Below are 19,715 nucleotides of genomic sequence, written 5' to 3'. Positions count from 1 at the left end.
GTGTTGGGCTAGGGTTTAGGATCTCAACAAGATTAAGGGTCATGTGTTTATGAAATCCATGTCCACAAAGCACAGATATCTTGTTGCTCACTGAGTTGTAAAGAATGTTGAAATGTTTGAGGTGCAATGAAGTAAATCAAATATGAAGTTAGTGTTGTTTTCCCTTTTTTATGATCAGGATCTATATTCCTTTGCTTTTGGTAAGAAACTTGTTAGACTGTTTGGTTTGATTTTATTATTGCCACGTGCATCATGCACAGTGAAAAGTATTGTTTCTTGCGCACTATACAGACAAAGCATACTGTTCATAAAAAAGGAAAGGAGAGAGTGCAGAATGTTGTTACAGTCAAAGCTAGGGTGCAGAGAAAGATCAACTTAATGCCAGGTATGTCCATCCAAAAATCTTGAGGGAAGAAGCAGTTTTGAATCGGTTTGTATGTGACTTTTGTATCTTTTTCCCGATGGAGAAGGTTGAGAAGAGAATGTCTGGGGTGCGTGAGGTCCTTGATTATGCTGGTTGCTTTCCTGCAGCAGGAAGTGTGGACAGTGTCAATGGATGGGAGGTTGATTTGCGTGATGGATTGGGCTTCGTTCGTGGCCCTTCGTAGTTTCTTGCATTCCTGGGCAGAGCAAGAGACATACCGAGCTGTGATACAGCCAGAAAAAATGTTTTTTATGGTGGATCTGTCAAGGTTAGTGAGAGCAGACATGCCAAATTTCCTTAGCCTTCTGAGAAAGTAGACGTTTCAATGGGCTTTCTTAACTATAGTGTCAGCATGGAGGGACCAGAACAGATTGGTGATCTGGATACCTAAGAACTTAATGTTCTTGACCATTTCTACTTCATCCCCTTTGTATACAGGGGCATGTTCTTCACTATGCTTCCTGAAATTGACTATCTCCTTTGACATTGACTTGATGCTCATCTGTCAGTGTGTTGCAAGTACTTTTGGAGGAGATCAGAGAATACCTGCAGTATTGAAGGAGGCCATTTGGCCCATCGAGTCTGCAGCGACTCTGGCAGAGTATTTTATCCAGGCCCTCTCCCCGTAACCCCAGACACTTACCATGGCCAATCTAATTAACCTTCACAGCTTTGGACAGTGGGTGGAAACCAGAGGAAACCCACGCAGATACTGGGAGAATGTGCAGCTCCACACAGTCACCCAAGGTCAGAATTGAGCTGGAGTCTCTGAGGTGCTAACCACTGGACTCGTCTGTTGAACAGCTTGGTGGCACAGTGGTTAGCACTGCTGCCTCACAGTGTCAGGAACTAGGGTTGGATTCCTGGCTTGGGTTACTGTCTGCACATTCTCTCTGTCTGAATAGGTTTCCTCTGGGTGCTCCAGTTTTCTCCCACAGTTCGAAAGAAGTGCTGGTTAGCATTGGCCATGCTAAATTCTCCCTCAGTATGCCTGAACAGGTGCCAGAGTGTGGTGGCGAGGGGATTTTAGCAATTTCATTGCAGCGTTAATGTAAGCCTACTTATGTCACGAATAAATAATTAGAGGCTAAGTTGCCCGTTTTGTTCTTGAGGCCAATAACCGACTGTTGTCCTGGCAAATCTTGGCAATTGCTGATAAGCTGTTAGTGTCAGGGGCATCCTGTATCTATTATATTAAAAGTCTTTGTATTTCTACATGTTTCTTCCCTGTTGTCTCATTGCTCAAATAAAATATTAACAAATCCAAATAGAGGAGTTGGAGAATGTACAAATCAAAAAGTAATGAATAACTAGAAAGTTACTGGTAATAAATTACTACTAAGACCTTAGAAAAGCAACCCACGCCCTGCATGAGCACAAAAGCAATTTGGGTGCCAATGATCTCATCTCATTCAAGTGGGGGAGCGCTGACTGGCTGAATAACTTACCCTTTGGTGTTGTATACTTTCAAAACATTGAATGATGATACCATTGAGGACATGTTCCAAGTGATGGGTGGATACATTTGACTTATCTTGCTAGAGAAATGGACAACAGCCCACCAGAGTTTGAGCTACCCCTTAGCTAATGCTGGACTGTTCCCCTAACCTGCCCAGAGAATAATATGGTGTTTTCATTCCTTATGATACCAATTCTGAACTTGGCCATGAATTAAACCTAGCTCCTTTTTCCCTGAAGCCCTGCTTTAGCTTAAGATATTGAGGCACTAAAGGGATGTTGGGTTGCCAGCAAGGTGCCTCTGTCTTTAAAGAGACTGAGCTTTTCCTCTTACCTTGTCTGTCATGCACTCCAAGCCAGCTGACTGTCCAAACTCCGAACATTTCTCGTGTGTACTGGAGTTTGAGTGATTGACTGGGAAACCCAGGCTATGATGAGGTGATGTCACTTTCCCACTGGCTGAGAGATGTGGTTTTCACCTTCCCTGATTTTTAATTTAATTTTGCTATTCACTGTCGAGAATCTCTGGTATCCAGCAATGTCATCGAACCAGCTAAACGCTCAATCATATTTGATGCGATATATTGTCACATTAGTATACAGTGAAAAGTACAGTTGCTTGGGCACTATTGACAAAGCATACTGTTCATGGAGTACATGGGAAGGAGAGGGTGCAGCATATCCTGTTACAGCCATAGCTAGAGTGTAGAGGAAGGTCAGCTTAATGTAAGGTAGGTCTGAGGTGGCAAGGAAGAAGCTGTTCTTGTGACCTCAGACCTTTCATTTTCCGATGGAAGAAGTTGGAAGAGAATATTACCAGTGTGCATGGTTTCCATGATTTAAGCTGGCTGTTTTTCCAAGGCAACAGGAAGCATGGACGGAGTCGATGGATGGGAGGCTGGTTTGTGTGATGGACTGGCCTTTTGTAGTTTCTTGAGGTCTTGATCAGAGCAGGAGCCACACCAAGCTGCGATACATCCAGAAAGGATGCAACTCTCGCAGACAAAACCGGGAAGTTTGTGAGCAGGTGTTATTACTGTTGTTTGCTTTACAGAAAGTAGACTAATGATTGCAGTCGTAGCTGAAACTTGATTAACTTTAAAAATAATTATACCTTTGGAATGCATTTGTTTGACATTCCACAAATAAAGGAAGTGTCATAGATGTGGTCAGCTGTAATTATGACAGTGTGCCATTTTAAATACTCAGTTATACCTCGTTTAACAAGGTGTAATGTTTTCAATTCTGTTTTACATTGAGACTAACAGCACCGGAAGAAGATCACTGAATTGACATTATTCTAATTTTTTTTTTGAGAGGTGTAGCGAGGAATAGCGCACCTTGTGTAGGAGCAGGTAATCGCAAACAGCAACCTCTGGATTTCCACATTTTAACTGCTTGTGGACAGGTACTGGTAGTGTCTCAGTTTCATGATGAGAAACAGTTTCTTCATCATTACAATCACAAAATATGTTGACTTCAGACTTGCAATACGGTGGTTGGTCAGTTTGGTTCCAGTTACTGCTCCCCCCAAAACCCAGGCGTACTTGCGTGATGCGGAGGAGTTGTGAGCAGAGCTTGATTTTCAACAACATCAGAACTTGCTATCTACTACTTTTTAAAATTTAAAAAAAACCTGCACTTTTCATGACCACTTGAAGCCCAAAATGGTTTTACAGTTAATAAAGTAACTTTAGCATCTTCTATATTACAACTGTAACTACAAACAGCAAGCCCTCTCACAGCTGCTAAGAAACACAAGAAGGCCATCCAGTTCCTTGCGTCAGTTTGGCCATTTAATGTGCTCATAGCTAGCAATGACCGTGTAATCTGTTCTGGCGATTTGGATAGATGGCATTTCGCATTTCCTGTTATTCAAGGTTCAGTGGTTACAGTAGGATTTTATTTTGTCAGACCTTGTTTTCACTGAAGTGTGTGCACAGACTAGTAATTGTGACTTTGGGATAGGTGTGATGGTAGGAAAGTTTGATGATGAATCCTTGTCGAGACCAATAACTTTTAAAAGGAAATTCGAACTTCCAATAAAAAGCTGAATGTGTACCTGGATATCAAGCCCATGTGATTTCACATTGCCGCAGAGATGGATTTTGAGAGGGGAAATTTAGGAAGCTGGTGTTGGATTGAATTATAAAGTTCTCCTAAATGATATCCCTGTATTTGACAGACAGGTCAGTCTACGTAGATCTGAAGGGACAGCTAGAGCAGCAAGTCCCTATGGTTCGTTGCACAGAAAAGCTTAAGTTCAGATTGAAAATTTTTGAGGATTTTGAAGATTAAGACTTTTGTAACAAATATACCATTAACTAAAAACAGTATTTAATAGGTAACATGCTGTAAACTATAGAAAATATTCTTCCCCACCCTACTTTTAACATGGCCAAATATCTCCCATCATATTTATGCTTTTACTCTGATATTCAGTAGACATTCCATTCTCCTGGAATAAAATGATCCTAGGCTGCTTAGGATTTACTTCCCTTTATTTCCTTTCCCAGCCTGTTGATTTTTGTCTGCCTTTTGTGGTTTAGAGTTTTCCTGGAGATTCTCCCTTTTAACTCAAGCCATGAGTCATAGCCATAGAGTCATTGAAGTTTACAGCATGGAAACTGGCCCTTTTGTCCTAACTTGCTGCCCTTTCTTTTTTAAAACTCCTAAGCAATTTCCAATTGCTCACATTTGGCCCATCGTACCCATGTAACTATCTAAATGCTTTTTAAAAGACAAAATTGTACCTGCCTCTACTACTACCTCTGGCAGCTCGTTCCAGACACTCACCACCCTCTGTGTGGGGGAAAAAATTGCCCTCTGGACCCTTTTTGTACCTCTCCCCTTAAACCTATGCTCTCTATCTACCCTCTCCAGACACCCCTACCTTTGGGAAAAGATGTTGACTATCTAGCTGATCTATGCCCCTCATTATTTTGTAGACCTCTGAGGTCACCCCTAAGCCTCCTTTCTCCAGAGGAAGAAGTCTCAGTCTATTTAGCCTCTCCTTTATAACTTAAGCCATCAAGTCCCGGTAACATCCGAGTAAATCTTTACTGCACTCTTTCTAATTTAACAATATCCTTTCTATAATAGGGTGACCGGAATTGCACACAGTATTCTAAATGTGGCCTTGCCAATGTCTTGTACAACTTCAACAAGACATCCCAACTCCTGTATTCAATGTTTTGATCGATGAAACCAAGCACACTGAAGGTCGTCTTCTCCACTCTGTCCACCTGTGACTCCACTTTCAAGGAGATATGAACCTGTACCCCTAGATCTTTGTTCTGTAACTCTCCCCACCGTCCTACCATTAAGTCCTGCCCTGGTTCAATCTACTAAAATGCATCATCTCGCATTTGTCCAAATTAAACTCCATCTGCCACTTGTCAGTCCACTGGCCCAGTTGATCAAGATTCCATTGCAATCCAAGATAACCTTCTTCACTGGCCACTGTGCCATCAATCTTCGTGTCATCTGCAAACTTACTAACCATGTTTCCTATATTCTCATCCAAATCATTAATATAAATGTCAAATAACAATGGACCCAGCACTGATCCCTGAGGCACACTGCTGGTCACAGGACTCCAGTTTGAAAAACAACTCTACAACCACTCTCTGGCTTCTGTCAAGAAGCCAATTTTGTATCTGTTGAGAAACCTTGCACTGGAGGTGAATCTTCCACATTTTTTTCTTAAACTCTCTCAAATTTGATCTTTTCAATCAGTACGAACAGCCACCAGCATTTCTACATGATAAAGCGTAGGGAGCATCAGTGCTGAGCAGATTCTCGATTTTTTTTTTCTCTCAACTCGATTTTTCAAATTTGCTGATGACACCACCATAGTGGGTTGGATCTCAAACAATGATGAGACAGAGTACAAGAATGAGAGAGAGAGAATCTGGTGAACTGGTGCGGCAACAATAATCTCTCCCTCAATGTCAACAAAAAGAAGGAGCTTGTTATCGACTTCAGGAAGCATGCCCCTATCTAGTCAGTGAGGACGAAATAGAATGGTCAAGAGCTTCACATTTTCAGGTGTCCAGATCACCAACATGTCCTGGTCCTTCCCTGCCGATGCTATAGTTAAGAAAGCCCACCAACCCCTCTACTTTCTCAGAAGACTTGGAAAATTTGGCATGTCAGCTATGACTCTCAATTTTTACAGATGCACTTAGAAAGCATTCTCTCTGGTTGTCTCACAACTTGGTACGGCTTTTGTTCTGCCCAAGACTGCAAGAAATTACAAAGGGTCATGAATGTAGCTCAATCCATCACTCTAATTAGCCTCCTATGCATTGACTCTGTCTACACGTGCTGCTGTCTTGGAAAAGCAGCCAGCATAATTAAGGATCCCATGCATCTGGACATTCTTCTGCCTTCTTCCATCGGGAAAAAGATACTGAGGACACATATCAACTGACTCAACAGCTTCTTTCCCTGCTGCCATCAGACTTTGGACCTACCTCACATTACGTTGATCTTTCTCTTCACTCTAGCTACGACTGTAACACTACTCTCTCCTTCTCTATGTATGGTATGCTTTGTCTATATAGCATGCAAGAAACAATAGTTTGCAAAGTTTTGCACAGTATGCAAGGAATAATACACGTAGCAATAATAAATCAAATCTTTGTTCTCAATTTCTTCTGGATCCCTGTGGACTGACTGAAATTGAAAGGTACATTTTAGGAAAACCTTATAATTCAGTCTTAGGTCAACTTTCTATGCACCCTTCATGGCAGTGTGAATCACATGGGCCTCATATCCAAGTAGTCATGCTGATCTGCTATCTCTTGCATGGCCATATCTTGAAATTAAATAAGACAGTTGAAGCGTAACCATTTACAAAAACTAACATGCTTCAAACCTTCCTGGGACTTTAGAGATTAATAGTCTATCCACTGTCAGTATAGGTGCTTCTGCCCTTATATAAAAAGTGACCACATTTTAAAATTCTTTCATAAGATGTGGGCATCACTAGCTAGGCCAGCAGTTTTACTGCACAATTGCATTTTTCTGGAGAAAATGGTTTTAGCTACTGTCTTCAACCACTGCGCACACCCAGTGCTGTTAGAGGGATTTTTAGGATTTTGACCTAGTGACAGTGAAGGAATAGTGGTAGAGGTCCAAGATAGGATGGTGTGTGGCTTGGAGGGAAACTTACAAGTGCTGATGCTCCCACGTATCTACACCTTGCACCTTCTTCCAGTTTTTTAACAAAAAGACCTGGGCTCCCCAACACTGCTGGTGGCCCAGTGGTTAGCCCTGCTGCCTCACAGCACCAGAGACCTGTGCTCAATTCTAGCCTTGGGTGACTGTACAAACTCCACACAGACATCCCTGTGTCTGTGTGGGTTTCCTCCCCATTATCCAGAGATGTGCAGGTTAGGTGGATTGGCCGTGCTAAATTGCCCCTTAGTGTTGCCAAATATGTAGGTTAGGGGGATTAGTGAGGTAAATGGCATTTTATGGGGATAGGGCCTGGGTTAGATGTTCTGTCGGTGCAGACTGAATGGCCTCTTCTGCACTGTAGGGATTTTATGATCTTTCTCCATCATGTGGAGATGCCAGTGTTGGACTGGGGCGGACATCAGGTCCATTCAGCTGATGAGCGCTGCTCCTTTGATTCCAAATAAACCTTGCTAGACTTTGACCTGGTGTTGCGAGACTTCTTCCTATCTTTGGCAATTGAGTCAGCCAAGTTTGTTGCCAGCAGAATTGGGGACTAGTCACCTGAACTCCTCCTCCTCCTCCTCCTCCTTTCCTGCATTTTATCTTGAGTTAAAGACACAGACCCGAAACATAACACTCTTGTAAAATCTTGAATTTGTAACACAAGGCATAATCAGAGTTCAGCACATTTTGTAATAGATTTCTTGCATGGTGAACTGTGGGGACAGAATTGCCAAGAAACACAGTCAAGAATTTTCGCACAGAATTTTTAAACGCTGTGAGCGGCTTGCTTCTTTAAAAAAAAATTTACTCTTCAGGTGAGTAAATTGAGAACAAATTCTCATTTACAAAAATGACCTAGCCAAGAGTCTAACGAGTCTGCAACAGAAATTACACAATTCAATTGATTTGAATGCTAAAACAACAACAACAACATACAAGTTAGAAGTGAAAGAGAATTGATAGTTCAGCAAATATCAGCCTTAATCCTTCAGCAAAAGGCATCCACGGTTATTATAGAACCACAGGATCCCTGCAGCAGTGAAGAAGGCCGTTCAGCCCATCAAGTCTGCACCGATTCTCTGACAATGTATTTTGCACAGACCCTCTCCCTGTAACCCCACAAATTCACCATGGCTAATCCATCCATACTAAGTGGCGGTCAAAGTGGCCAAATCCATCGAACCCACCCATCTTTGGGGAAATGAGAGGAAACCGGAGCGCCCGGAGGAAATCCATGCAGATATGGGGAGAACATGCAAACCGCACACAGGCAGTGATCCAAGTTGGGAATCGAACCAAATCCCTGGCATTGAGGCAGTAGTGCTAACCACTGTGTGGCCAGGCCCTCATTGCTGTGGGTCTGGAGCTTCTAGTCGGCCAGATCAAATTAGGATGGAAATGTTCACCCCTGAAGGATGTTGGTGAAGCATATTTAATTTTTGTTCAATAATTTATGTGACAAGTGTTTCATTCCAGATTTATTAATTAGCGTGAACTTAAATATCTCCAGTTGCCGTGGTGGGATTTGAACTTGTATCTCTTTGTCCCTGGAGCGGCAAAGCCATTGGGGGATTTTAACATGATCATTTTTATGTAGGGTCCTGAATGATAAGTCAAGGAGGGAAATCTGTGGCACCTGCCCGAATTGAATCGAGCCCAGCTCGAGGCTAGCAGACAGAGGAACACCCTGGCTATGTAAATTATCGAGGAGTTGAATAATAGTGTCCGGAAAAGAGACTGGAACAAACATTCCAGGTCAGGTCCCTGATTTAAAAGCTTTCCCAGTAACAGGTGCCAAAAATAGTTTGACTCTCAGCAATTCAACAGCCCAGAGATGTGTGGGTTAGGTGGACTGGCCATGCTAAATTGCCCCTTTGTGTCAGGGGGAATTAGCTGGGTAAATGCATGGGGTAATGGGGATAGGGCCTAGGTGGGATTGTAGTCAGTGCAGACTTGCTGGGCTGAATGGCCGCCTCCTTCTGCACTGCAGGCTTCTATGATTCTAATCTTTCCAATGTAAAATCCAATCTTCAAACACATGGGAGAATCATCACCTGAAATGTAATTCGTAGAATCATAAGGTGCAGAAGAGGCCCATCGAGTCTGCACTGGCACATTCAGAAACACCTGAACTCGCACCTAATCCCATCTGCCAGCATAGCCCTGAATATTATAACATGCCAAATGTTCATCCAAGTACTTTTTTAAAGGATGTGATTATTGAAACTTTGTGTTTAAAGCTTTGACAAGGGAGTGGTAGGGTGGGGGGAGAACACCCCCAGTGTAGGACAGGAGCGATAGGTGAGTGGGGCTGACCAGCATTGGATGAAAGTGGGAGTATCAGTGGGATGATGGTAGACTGACCCAGATTGCAGTGCCATTCCTTTCCAAGGTGTGTGACTAAACTCATTCTGTGCTTGAGCTAAATCCTACTCGTTTTTATTTCAATCCAGATACTCCAACCTCAACGGCGAACGGATACTTTTTCCAGGAAAGTGGTGAGTGAGTTAATGCTCTAATTACCGAATGTGAATGATTTATTGGAGTCGATACCTGTTTTCAAGCCGGGAGATTTGATTAAATGTTACCTTTCCGTGTTGAACTCTGACAGTGTGACCTTTCTGTTAGGTGCTGGTTTGATTTTTGTTTTTTAATATATAGCTTAAGTGTTGCAACCTAGCATAGGAATATATGATGGCAATATTTGCTTGTGTTAAGAGTCCCCGGATTTTAAAGTAGTTCATCGTGTGTAAAGGACTGAAAGATGTGCAGTGGTGTCAGAAGGAGCAAATAAAGCCTGAACTTAGTGGGTTTAAACACAAGGTTGTGGGGATGTATGCTAATGATTTTCAAACTGGCTGTGTGAAAAGGAAGAATCTTGTGTGAACATTTCTGTATAATGGGTGCAACGTGACAGTTAAGTGAGTGCAGAAGATGGATGGGTTTGGAAAGATTATTTTTCACATTTTTTACTGGACGTGGATATCACTGGCTCAGACCAGCGTTGAGGAGATGGTGGTGAGCTGCTGTCTTGAGTCACTGCAGTCCCTCTGGTGTAGAGGCCACCCAGAACTGGCGGAGAATGAAGAACTATTTGCCTTGGTTTCGGAAAAGAGAATGGGGTCAGTTCTCCCAGCCCACTGCCACGTAGTGAGCTCTCCTCCATGTGTCTCCGGCTGCCAGATTTCTGGCATCATAGGCTCTGTGTCAGAGATCGGCACGGAGCTGATTACAGTACTTAAACTCTAATTTTATCAGCGGGCCTGGGGCTGAAGTCTATGGGCCTGCTAGCCTACCCCACCCCACCCAGCTCCCTACTAATGGGGAGCTGGTGGCCCAACCCTGCTGGAGTGAACGGGTGGGGGGGCAGTGATAATGGGGGATCGGCGGGGTAGCATTGCAGGGTCATGGGGTTGGGGTTCATCAGTGTGGGACTGCTGTGCATGCATCGATCTTGGCGCTGACTTATCGCCACATGCTCTGTGGCCTACTCAGCACCATGCTGCTGGCCTCTCAGTGGGAATAGGCCCCATTCACTGTTATCTAAAGGGATTCACGCTGAAGCTCTCTGTGATGCACAGAGTGTGGGAAATTCATTTTGAAAAATCCTGCTTTGGGGGGGTGGGGGGGGATGGTGGGGAAACAGGAATTTGCTCGTGTTTTTACACAAATTCAGCTCTTCGAATTTTTTTGGGGAGAATTCCATTCCATGTGAATTTGAATAACACCCTTTGCTGCTTCTGTGAGATATTTCAAAATGCTTTTTCACCATTTTGCTGTTTAGCCTTTCTTGTGAGTATCGGGGGAAATTAGCATACAAAAATGCCCATAACCTGTACTGGAATGAGGTGAGCTAGAAGATGGTGAATCTTAGCCTTCGTTGCCAGAGGGCTGTGGTGTGTATGGAGTGTATCGTTGAGTGTATTTAAGACAGCGACAGGTTCCTGATTGGTAAAGAGACCAAAGGTAATGGGGTTGAGAAACATATCAGCCATGATTTTGGTTTGATTTATTATTGTCACAATTTATTAGTATACAATGAAAAGTATTGTTTCTTGCACGCTATACAAAGCATACTATTGATAGAGAAGGAAACAAATGCAGAATATAATGTTACAGTCATAGCTAGGATGTAGAGAAAGATCAACTTAATGCAAGGTAAATCACTCAAAAATCTGATAGCAACAGGAAGAAGCTATTTTTGAGTAAGTTGATACGTGATTTCAGACTTTTGAATCTTTTTCCTGACTGAAGAAGGGGGTCCTTAATGATGCTGCCCGCTTTTCCAAGGCAGCGGGAAGCGTAGACAGACTCAGTGGATGGGAGGCTGGTTTGTGTGATGGATTGGGCTACATTCACAACCTTTTGTAGTTTCTTGCAGCCTTGGACAGAGAGCCATACCAAACTGTGATACAACCTGAAAGAATGCTTTCTATGGTGCATCTGAAGGGTGGAGCAGACTTGATGGGCTGAATGGCCTAATTATACTCTTGATATATCTTATGATAGGACGTGCCCTGCTTCTCTGGGCATTGTGCCAGGGGACTTATCTGAACAGTAGACCAGACCTTGATTATATCAGAGAGACAGTTCACTGCAGTGCTGCACGATTTGCACTTCAAGTCCTCGAGTACAATCTAAACCCACATATGCCTCCAGATTTTTTTGAAAAGAAGCTCTAATGAATTCCGCTAATGATTCACTTCCCTCTTCCCTGCACCTTCCCAGCAGGTAAATTATTTTCTTTTTTGTCCAGAGTGCATTGTTTTTCAGACACACGCACACAGTTTATTAGCGTCACAAGTAGGCTTACATTAACACTGCAGTGAAGTTACTGTGAAAATCCCCTAGTCGGCACCTGTTTGGTTACACTGAAGGAGAATTTGGCATGGCCAATGCATCTAAGCAGCACGTTTCTTTTTGGGACTGTGGGAACCGGAGGAAATTCACGCAGATGTGGGGAGGATGTGCAGACTCCACACACAGTGACCCGAGCTCGGAATCGAACCTGGGACCCTGACGCTGTGAGGCAGAAGTGCTAAGCCCAGTACCATTGTATCGCCCTAAAATAAAACTGGAAAAGTGAACTTTTGGCTATCAAGTTAGATTCAAATTGGCACACTATTCAGCGTTAAAGCATTTTTTGATGGCAAAGCAAACTGGAATATCGTTTTTTTTTCCTTCCTGTCTGCTCCCCGTAATCCTTCATCCTCACCTAATTAAAAACCTATCTTATCTCCCCCTTAAATTTATTCCACTGCACTTTGGGATAGAGAATTCCACAGTAGAACAGCAACAAATGTCAATCTGCAATACTCGCTATTTTAACTCGTTAGAGTTTAGAAGAATGAGGGGAGATCTCATTGAGACGTATAAGATGATGAATGGGATGGATAGGATAGAGGTGGAGAGACTCTTCCCGCTCAGAAAGGACAGTAGGACTAGGGGGCATAGCCTCAAGATAAAGGGGGGGCAGTTTAGAACGGAGTTGAGGAGGAACTTCTTCACTCAAAGGGTGGTGAAACTCTGGAATTCTCTGCCCGTTGAAGTGGTGGAGGCTGCCTCGCTAAATATTTTTAAGACGCGGGTTGATGGGTTTTTGATAAGCGAGGGGGTTAAGGGTTATGGGGAGAGGGCGGGAATGTGGAACTGAGCCACGACAGATCAGCCATGATCTTACTGAATGGCGGGGCAGGCTCGAAGGGCTAGATGGCCTACTCCTGCTCCTATTCCTTATGTAACCCAAAATCACTGATACTCCAAATCTTACTAAGCTAATCCATTGGAAATGGTTCCTGTGCCACCACTTGGGTGGGAGTGAGTAGTGTTCTGGTTTGCTTTGCTGTGGAATACATTGGCACTGAAATAATCCTTACCCGAGCGCTTGAAGCATTTGCAACAAGTTAGATTGCACAGGTTGCAATATATGAGTATGATGCATTAGCTATTAGGGTGGCCCGATGTCTCGGTTGTTAGCACTGCTGCCTTACTGCGTCAGGGACCTGGGTTCAATTCCACCCTTGGAAAAACTATCTGTGTGGGGTTTGCACGTTCTCCCTGTGTCACGTGGCCTTCCTCCCACACTCTCTGAAAGATGTGTGGGTTAGGTTGGTTGGCCATGTGGAATTGCCCCTGAGTTTCCTAAGATACGTTGGTTGGGAGGATTAGCAGGGTTACGGGGACAGGGTCCGGGTGCAATGCTCTGTTGGAGAGTTAGTGTTGACTCGATGGGTTGAAAGGCTTCCTTCTGCACTGTAGGGTTTCTATGATTCTAACTCACCAGGACCTGATGAACTGCACGCTAGGGTTTTAGTGGAAGTGGATCCACTGGTTGAAATTTTTTGTACCTTGCTACATTCTGGGAGGGTACCAGAAGAATGGAAAACAGTCAATGTGAGGCCATTGTTCAACAAAGGAGAAAGGCAGAAGGCAGGGAACAATAGACCAGTTAGTTCAACTAATAGATGTTAAAGACAATAATTAAAGAAGTGGCTAATCTTTTTGGAAAATGGAATATAATCAAAGCTCGTCAACATTGTTTAATGAAAGGTAAATCATGTTTGACAAATTTGTTCAATTTCTTTGAGGATGTAACAGGTAGAATAGATAGAGGGGAATCTGTGGATGTAATGTATTTAGATTTCCAAAAAACATTTGACAAGATGCCACATAAGATTGGATGACTAGTGCATAAAGCCCATGGAATTGGAGGAAGTGTGTTAGTATGATTTGAAAACTGGCTGTCAAATAGAAAACAGTTGGAATAAATGGGTCCTTTTCAGAGTGGAAAGATGCAACTAGTGGAGTACTATAGAGATCCAATCTTGGCCAGCAGTTGTTCATGATTTGCATTAATAACTTGGAGGAAGAAAGGTAAGGTTTGCCAATGATATGAAGGACAAGTTGTGAAGAGGATGTTATGATTCTGCAATGGGATATAGATAAGATTGGGTGACTGGGTGAAAACCTGGAACGTGGAGTTTAATGTGGGGAAATGTGAGGTTATGTAGTAAATCAAAAGGCAGATTATTATCTCCATGGAGAGAGACTGCAGGTGAGTAAAGTACAGAAGGATCTTGGTGTTCCAGTACATCAATCACAAAAAGGTAGCAAACAGGTCCAACAAGTAGTTAAGGCAAACGGCATTCGGAACTTTATTGCAAAAAGGTGTGTTTTAAATTGGAGTGATTTGGGTGTACAGCGTGTTGGTGAGGCCTCACCTGGAATAATGCATACAGATTTGGTCCCCTTACCTTAAACAGGATATAGTAACATTGGAGGCAGTCCAAGGGAGATTCACCAGGCTAATTCCTGCAGTGAGAGTGCTGTCCTTTCGAGAGAGACTAAATAGCCTGGGTCTGTACTCCTTGGAGTTTAGAAGACAAGAGGTGATCTTATTCAAACATATAAAATTCTGAAGTGGCTTGCCCGGGTAGATGGTGAGATGCTTTCACTACTGGGAGAGTCTTGAACAAGGGGACATAGCTACAAGATAAAGGGCTGCTCACTTAAAACTGAGGTACATAAAAATTTCTTCTCTAGCGAGGGTGGTGAATCTCTGGAATTGTCTGCCCCAAAGAGTGCTGGAGGCTGGATCGGTAGAATTGTTTAAAGTGGCGTTGGATACTCGTTGGAGTTTAGAAGGCTGAGGGGGGGACTTATAGAGACTTGCAAGATAATGAAGGGGCTAGATAGGGTAGAGGTAGAGAGATTCTTTCTGCTTAGAAAGGAAACCAGAACTAGAGGGCACAGCCTCAAGATAAGGGGGGGGGGAACAGTTTAGAATGGAGTTGAGAAGGAACTTCTTCACTCAAAAGGGTGGTGAATCTCTGGAATTCTCTGCCCATTGAAGTGGTGGAGGCTGCCTTGTTGAATATATTTAAGTCATGGGTAGATGGATTTCTGATAGACAGGTGAATTAAGGGTTATGGGGAGAAAGCGGGAAAGTGGAACCGAGCCATTTCAGATCAGCCATGATCTTGAATGGCAGGGCAGGCTCAAAGGGCTAGATGGCCTACTCCTGCTCCTATTTCTTATGTTCTTATCTAAATATTTGATAGATCAAGGATTAGAGAGCAATGGGGAGATGGTGCAGAAAAGGATTTGAGCCATGATTGTATTGAATGGTACCTGAAGGGCCTGGTGGCCCACTCTTGCTTCTGTTTCATTTGTAGAATCTCTACAGTGCAGAAGGAGGCCATTTAGTCTATCGAGTTTACACCAACCACAATCCCACCCAGGTCGTATCCCAATAACCTCATGCATTTGCGCTAGCTAGTGCACCTGACACTAAGGGTCAATTTAGCTTAGCCAATCGACATCTTTGGACTGAGGGGGGAAACTGGAACACATGGAGAACGTGCAGACTCTGCACAGGCAGTGACCCAAGCTGGGAATCGAACTGGGGTCGCTGATGCTGTGAGGCAGCAGTGCCACCATACTACTGGTAATAGAGTGTGGAGATCTGTTCATTGGTCAGGCATAGACTTGTTCCAAGCTGAAGTTGATTCCAAGCTATATAGGATCCTGGTCAAACCCCACTTGGAGTACTGTGCTCAGTTCTGGTTGCCTCATTACAGGAAGGATGTGGGAGCCATAGAAAGGGTGCAGAGGAGATTTACAAGGATGTTGCCTGGATTGGGAGGCATGCCTTACGAGGATAGGTTGGAGGAGCTTGGCCTTTTCTCCTTGGAGAGACGAAGGGTGACCTGGATAGAGGTGTATAAGATGTACAGAGGAGATGTTAAGGGTAAGTTTCTCACTGACTGGTGGGTGTGTGGAATGGGCTGCCAGCAACAGTGGTGGAGGTGGATTTGATAGGGTCTTTTAAGAGACTTTTTAGATAAGTACATGGAACTTAGTAAGAGATTACTAGGCTTACCTACGACCCTCTGAGGTAGGGACATGTTTGGCACAACTTTGTGGGCCAAAGGGCCTGTATTGTGCTGTAGTTTATCTATGTTTCTATGAAGTGACCATCCATATCCAATAGTGAACTGATTTCTCCTGGTTCCAATACTCATTCAGCGACTACCATGTTATACTAGTCAAATGATCTTTCAGACTTTCAATGTTTGGCCTCCTAAACTTGGGAGTCTGTGATGGCTGATGCCTTGTTTGCAGTGAACTGCTTGCTTGTTTTAAGTGGCGTCAAACTAACTTGGGGGAAAAACTGATTTTTAAATGCAGGTCACACAGCTCTCTGCACAGTGGGTGGGAGGGCTTAAAGCTTGAAGGTTGGGTGGAGTTATTGAATCCAGTTCAAGTTCATTTATTTTGGTGTACCAATTTCGGGATAGGTCCAGTGTTGTGCCAAAGAGATATGCTATCAGCAAATATATTTAATATGAATTATGGATTTTGCTTTTCTCATTTTCAATCAATTAAGATTCTATTGAACCATACAATCTATAGAATCCCTACAGTGGAGACGGAGGCCTTTTGGCCCATCGAATCTGCAATCCCAGTCAGGCCCTATTCCCGCAACGCCTCATATTTACCCTAGCTAGTCCCCTGACACTAAAGGAGCGATTTTAGCATAGCCTATCCACCTAACCCGCACATCTTTGGATCATGGGAGGAAACCGGAGCACCTGGAGGAAACCCATACAGACATGGGAAGAATGTGCAAACTTGACATAGACAGTGACCTGAGGCCAGAATTGAACCCGGGTCCTTGGCGCTGTGAGGCAGCAGTGCTAGCCATTGTGCCACCACGTCACCCATGCTAGAAGAAAAGAGGCAGTTAGAACAAAATTCAACATTTTAGCTCTTCTGATAGCAGAGCCTCCAGTACATATATCATCTGGAAGGCTGCCAGCAAAATTTCCAGCAAGCATCACATCAGAGAAGCTCTTCAATCCCCAGACGCTTCCTTTTTTCTCTTTTCCTAGGTTCCCCCAGCACTGCCACATTCGATTCAGGGGTTTGTAATCGAATGGAGGAATCTCTGTTTGAATGGAACACTGTGGAGTGGATGAAAGCATGTTGCTGACATCTAGTGGGAGGGCTTCATTGCTGCTGTCACCAATTTTGAGATCTTGCTCGTTCCATTTTAATCAAACATCTCCCTGAAAGATCCAAAGAGGTTCTTTGGTTCCACAGTGGCAATCAAAACAGAGCATGGACTCTCCTACGTCCTTAGGCAACATCTTTCCTTCAGTGTAATCAGAATTTAACTGGCCATTTTTGACCATTTGTGGGATACACTGAACGGGAGTACCAGCTGTGTCCGTGTAAAATTTTAAATTAATTCATGGGATGTGGGCGTTGCTGGCTACACCAGCACTTATTGCCATTCCTAATCACTCTTAAGAAGGCAGCAAGCTAACGTCCTGAACCACTGCTGTCCAAGTGGTGTAAAGTGCAGTTAGGGAGGGGGTTCCAGGATCTTGATCCAGTGACAGTGAAGGAACAGTGATATATTTTCAAGTCAGAATGGTGGGGGATGGGTGGTGGTGTTCCCATCTATCTGCTGTCCTTTTATATAAACATATAATGAAGGGAATAGATAAGAAAGAAGTAGGGAAGTTGTTTCCACTAGCGGGTGAAACTAGAACTAGGGGGTATGGCCTCAAAATAAGGGAAAGCAGATTTAGGACTGAGTTGAGGAGGAACTTCACACAAAGGGTTGTGAATCTGTGGAATTCTCTGCCCAGTGAAGCAGTTGAGGCTACCTCATTGAGTGTGGTTTTTAAGGCAAGGATAGATACATTTTTGAACAGCAAAGGAGTTAAGGGTTATGGTGAGCGGGCGAGTAAGTGGAGCTGAGTCCACAAAAATGTCAGCCATGATCTTATTGAATGGCAGAGCAGGTTCAAGGCCTACTCCTGCGCCTAGTTCTTCGAGATGGACGTGGTCATGGGTTTGGAAGGTGCTGTCTAAGGAGCTTTGGTGCGTTCCTGCAGTATACCTTGTCGATGGTACACACTACTGCCACTGTGCATTGGTGGTAGAGGGATTGGACATCGGGGTGATATCAAGTGGGTTGCTTGAATGTTGTAGGAATTGTACCCATCTAGGCAAGCGGAGGGTGTTCCATCACGCTCCTGACTTGTGCCTTGCAGATAGTGGCAAGCTTTGGGGAGTCAGGTGGAGAGTTACTTGCCACAGTATTCCTAGCCTCTGACCTTTTGACTTGCTGTTGTCACCATAGTGTTTACATGGTGAATTCTGGTGAATGGTGACTCCCAGGGTGCTGATCGTGGGGGATTCAGTGATGATGATGCCGTTGAATGACGGGTAATGTTTAGATTTTCTCGTTGGAGATGGTCATTGCCTGGCACGTGTTTGGCATGGGACAGCACAGGGGTTAGCACTGCTGCCTCACAGCGTGAAGGACTTAGGTTCAATTCTGACCTCAGGTCACGTCTGTTTGGAGTTTGCACATTCTCCCCATGTCTGCGTGGGTTTCTCCAGGGGCTCTGGTTTCCTCTCTCAGTCAAAAGATGTGCGGGTTAGGTTGATTGGCCCTGTTAAATTCTCCCTCGTATCAGGGGATTAGCAGGGTAAATATGTGAAGTTACGGGAATAGGGCCTGGGCGGGATTGTAGTTGGTGTAGACTCGATGGGCTGAATGGCCTCTTTCTGCGTTGAGGGACTCTATGAATGTTGCTCGCTATTTAAGAGTGATGACTCAAAAGTGATGTTCCTCAAGATTAGTGTTGGGGGCATTGTTGTACACGATTTACAGATGATTTAGACTCTGGGATTGGAAGTAGAATGCCAAAATTGTGGGGAAGTACAAAATTAAGGAGTATAAATGGAAATAAATCCAATACTTCTGTGCGTGGTAAGATTGTGAACTTTGTTGAGTTGTTGAAGCAAAGAACATTGGCGGGGGGAGGGATGTGGAACAAAAAGACGGTTATTGAAGAATAAGTTGTTGGGTTTGAATGAAGCAAGACTGCAGATAGATGGGGTATGATATGCTGGTCTAAATGGCCCGTTTGTGTTGGAACCTCTATCTAGACCTTGATGTTGGGTAGCTGAAAGGTATTGTTCCTTCTCCCTGCTGGAGCCATTTAAGATTGAGCGCTTTTGCTGAATAAACAGCAACTCGCCACAACCTACCAACTACCAAATCTGCTGTGCCCTTTAGAGGGTGCAGCACTAAAAATAATCCCAAACCCCACTTCTGCTTTGGGCCTCTTCAGTATAAGTGGCATAAATTGCAAGCCTGTGTGTATTGTTTGTGTGGTTTTTTTTGTCTTTCCCCTTGAAAGTAGGAGGGAGCGAGAGAGAACATTTCCTCGTCAGCCCGTGTTGATGCTGCTTTATGTCCATAGTAACTCCGATCAGTTAGCACTACAGGGAGAGCTCGCTGCACTTGGTGTTTACATCTAACCAAAGCCACGTGGATTTAAAGCCCTTAAATGTTTTTCTTCTTTGTTTGTTCCTTTTAAATAATAATAGGATGTTGTTGTGGAGAAGAATTTGGTACTGCATGGCTTTCTAAAAAAAAATTGTGAAGATTATAAAGTCATCCAGCTTAAAAGTGACATGTAATCCAACAGTGACAGGCGGCACAGTGGTTAGTAATGCTGCCTCACAGCACCAGGGACCTGGTTTCGATTCTGGCCTTGGGTGACTGTGCAACTCCACACAGACATTTTCTGTGTCTGCGTGGGTTTCCTCCCACAGT

At 43.8% G+C, this 19,715-nt stretch overlaps 1 protein-coding gene across 1 annotated transcript in view; it reads left to right on the top strand.

Annotated features, from left to right (window-relative positions):
- slc4a11 (solute carrier family 4 member 11) overlaps nucleotides 1–19,715 on the top strand; it is a 179,953-nt gene that overhangs the window by 24,326 nt on the left and 135,912 nt on the right. Inside the window, exon 2 of the mRNA XM_080194085.1 lies at nucleotides 9,526–9,570. Coding sequence (XP_080050211.1) covers nucleotides 9,526–9,570 — 45 coding nt within the window. The remainder of the gene's footprint in view (nucleotides 1–9,525; nucleotides 9,571–19,715) is intronic.

This window comes from Carcharhinus amblyrhynchos, chromosome 1 (assembly GCF_965287045.1).
Source record: "Carcharhinus amblyrhynchos chromosome 1, sCarAmb.v2.hapA, whole genome shotgun sequence".
NCBI classification, from domain to species: domain Eukaryota; kingdom Metazoa; phylum Chordata; class Chondrichthyes; order Carcharhiniformes; family Carcharhinidae; genus Carcharhinus; species Carcharhinus amblyrhynchos.
Note: the sequence above shows the minus strand (reverse complement) of the source record. Positions and strands in the feature narration are given on the sequence as shown.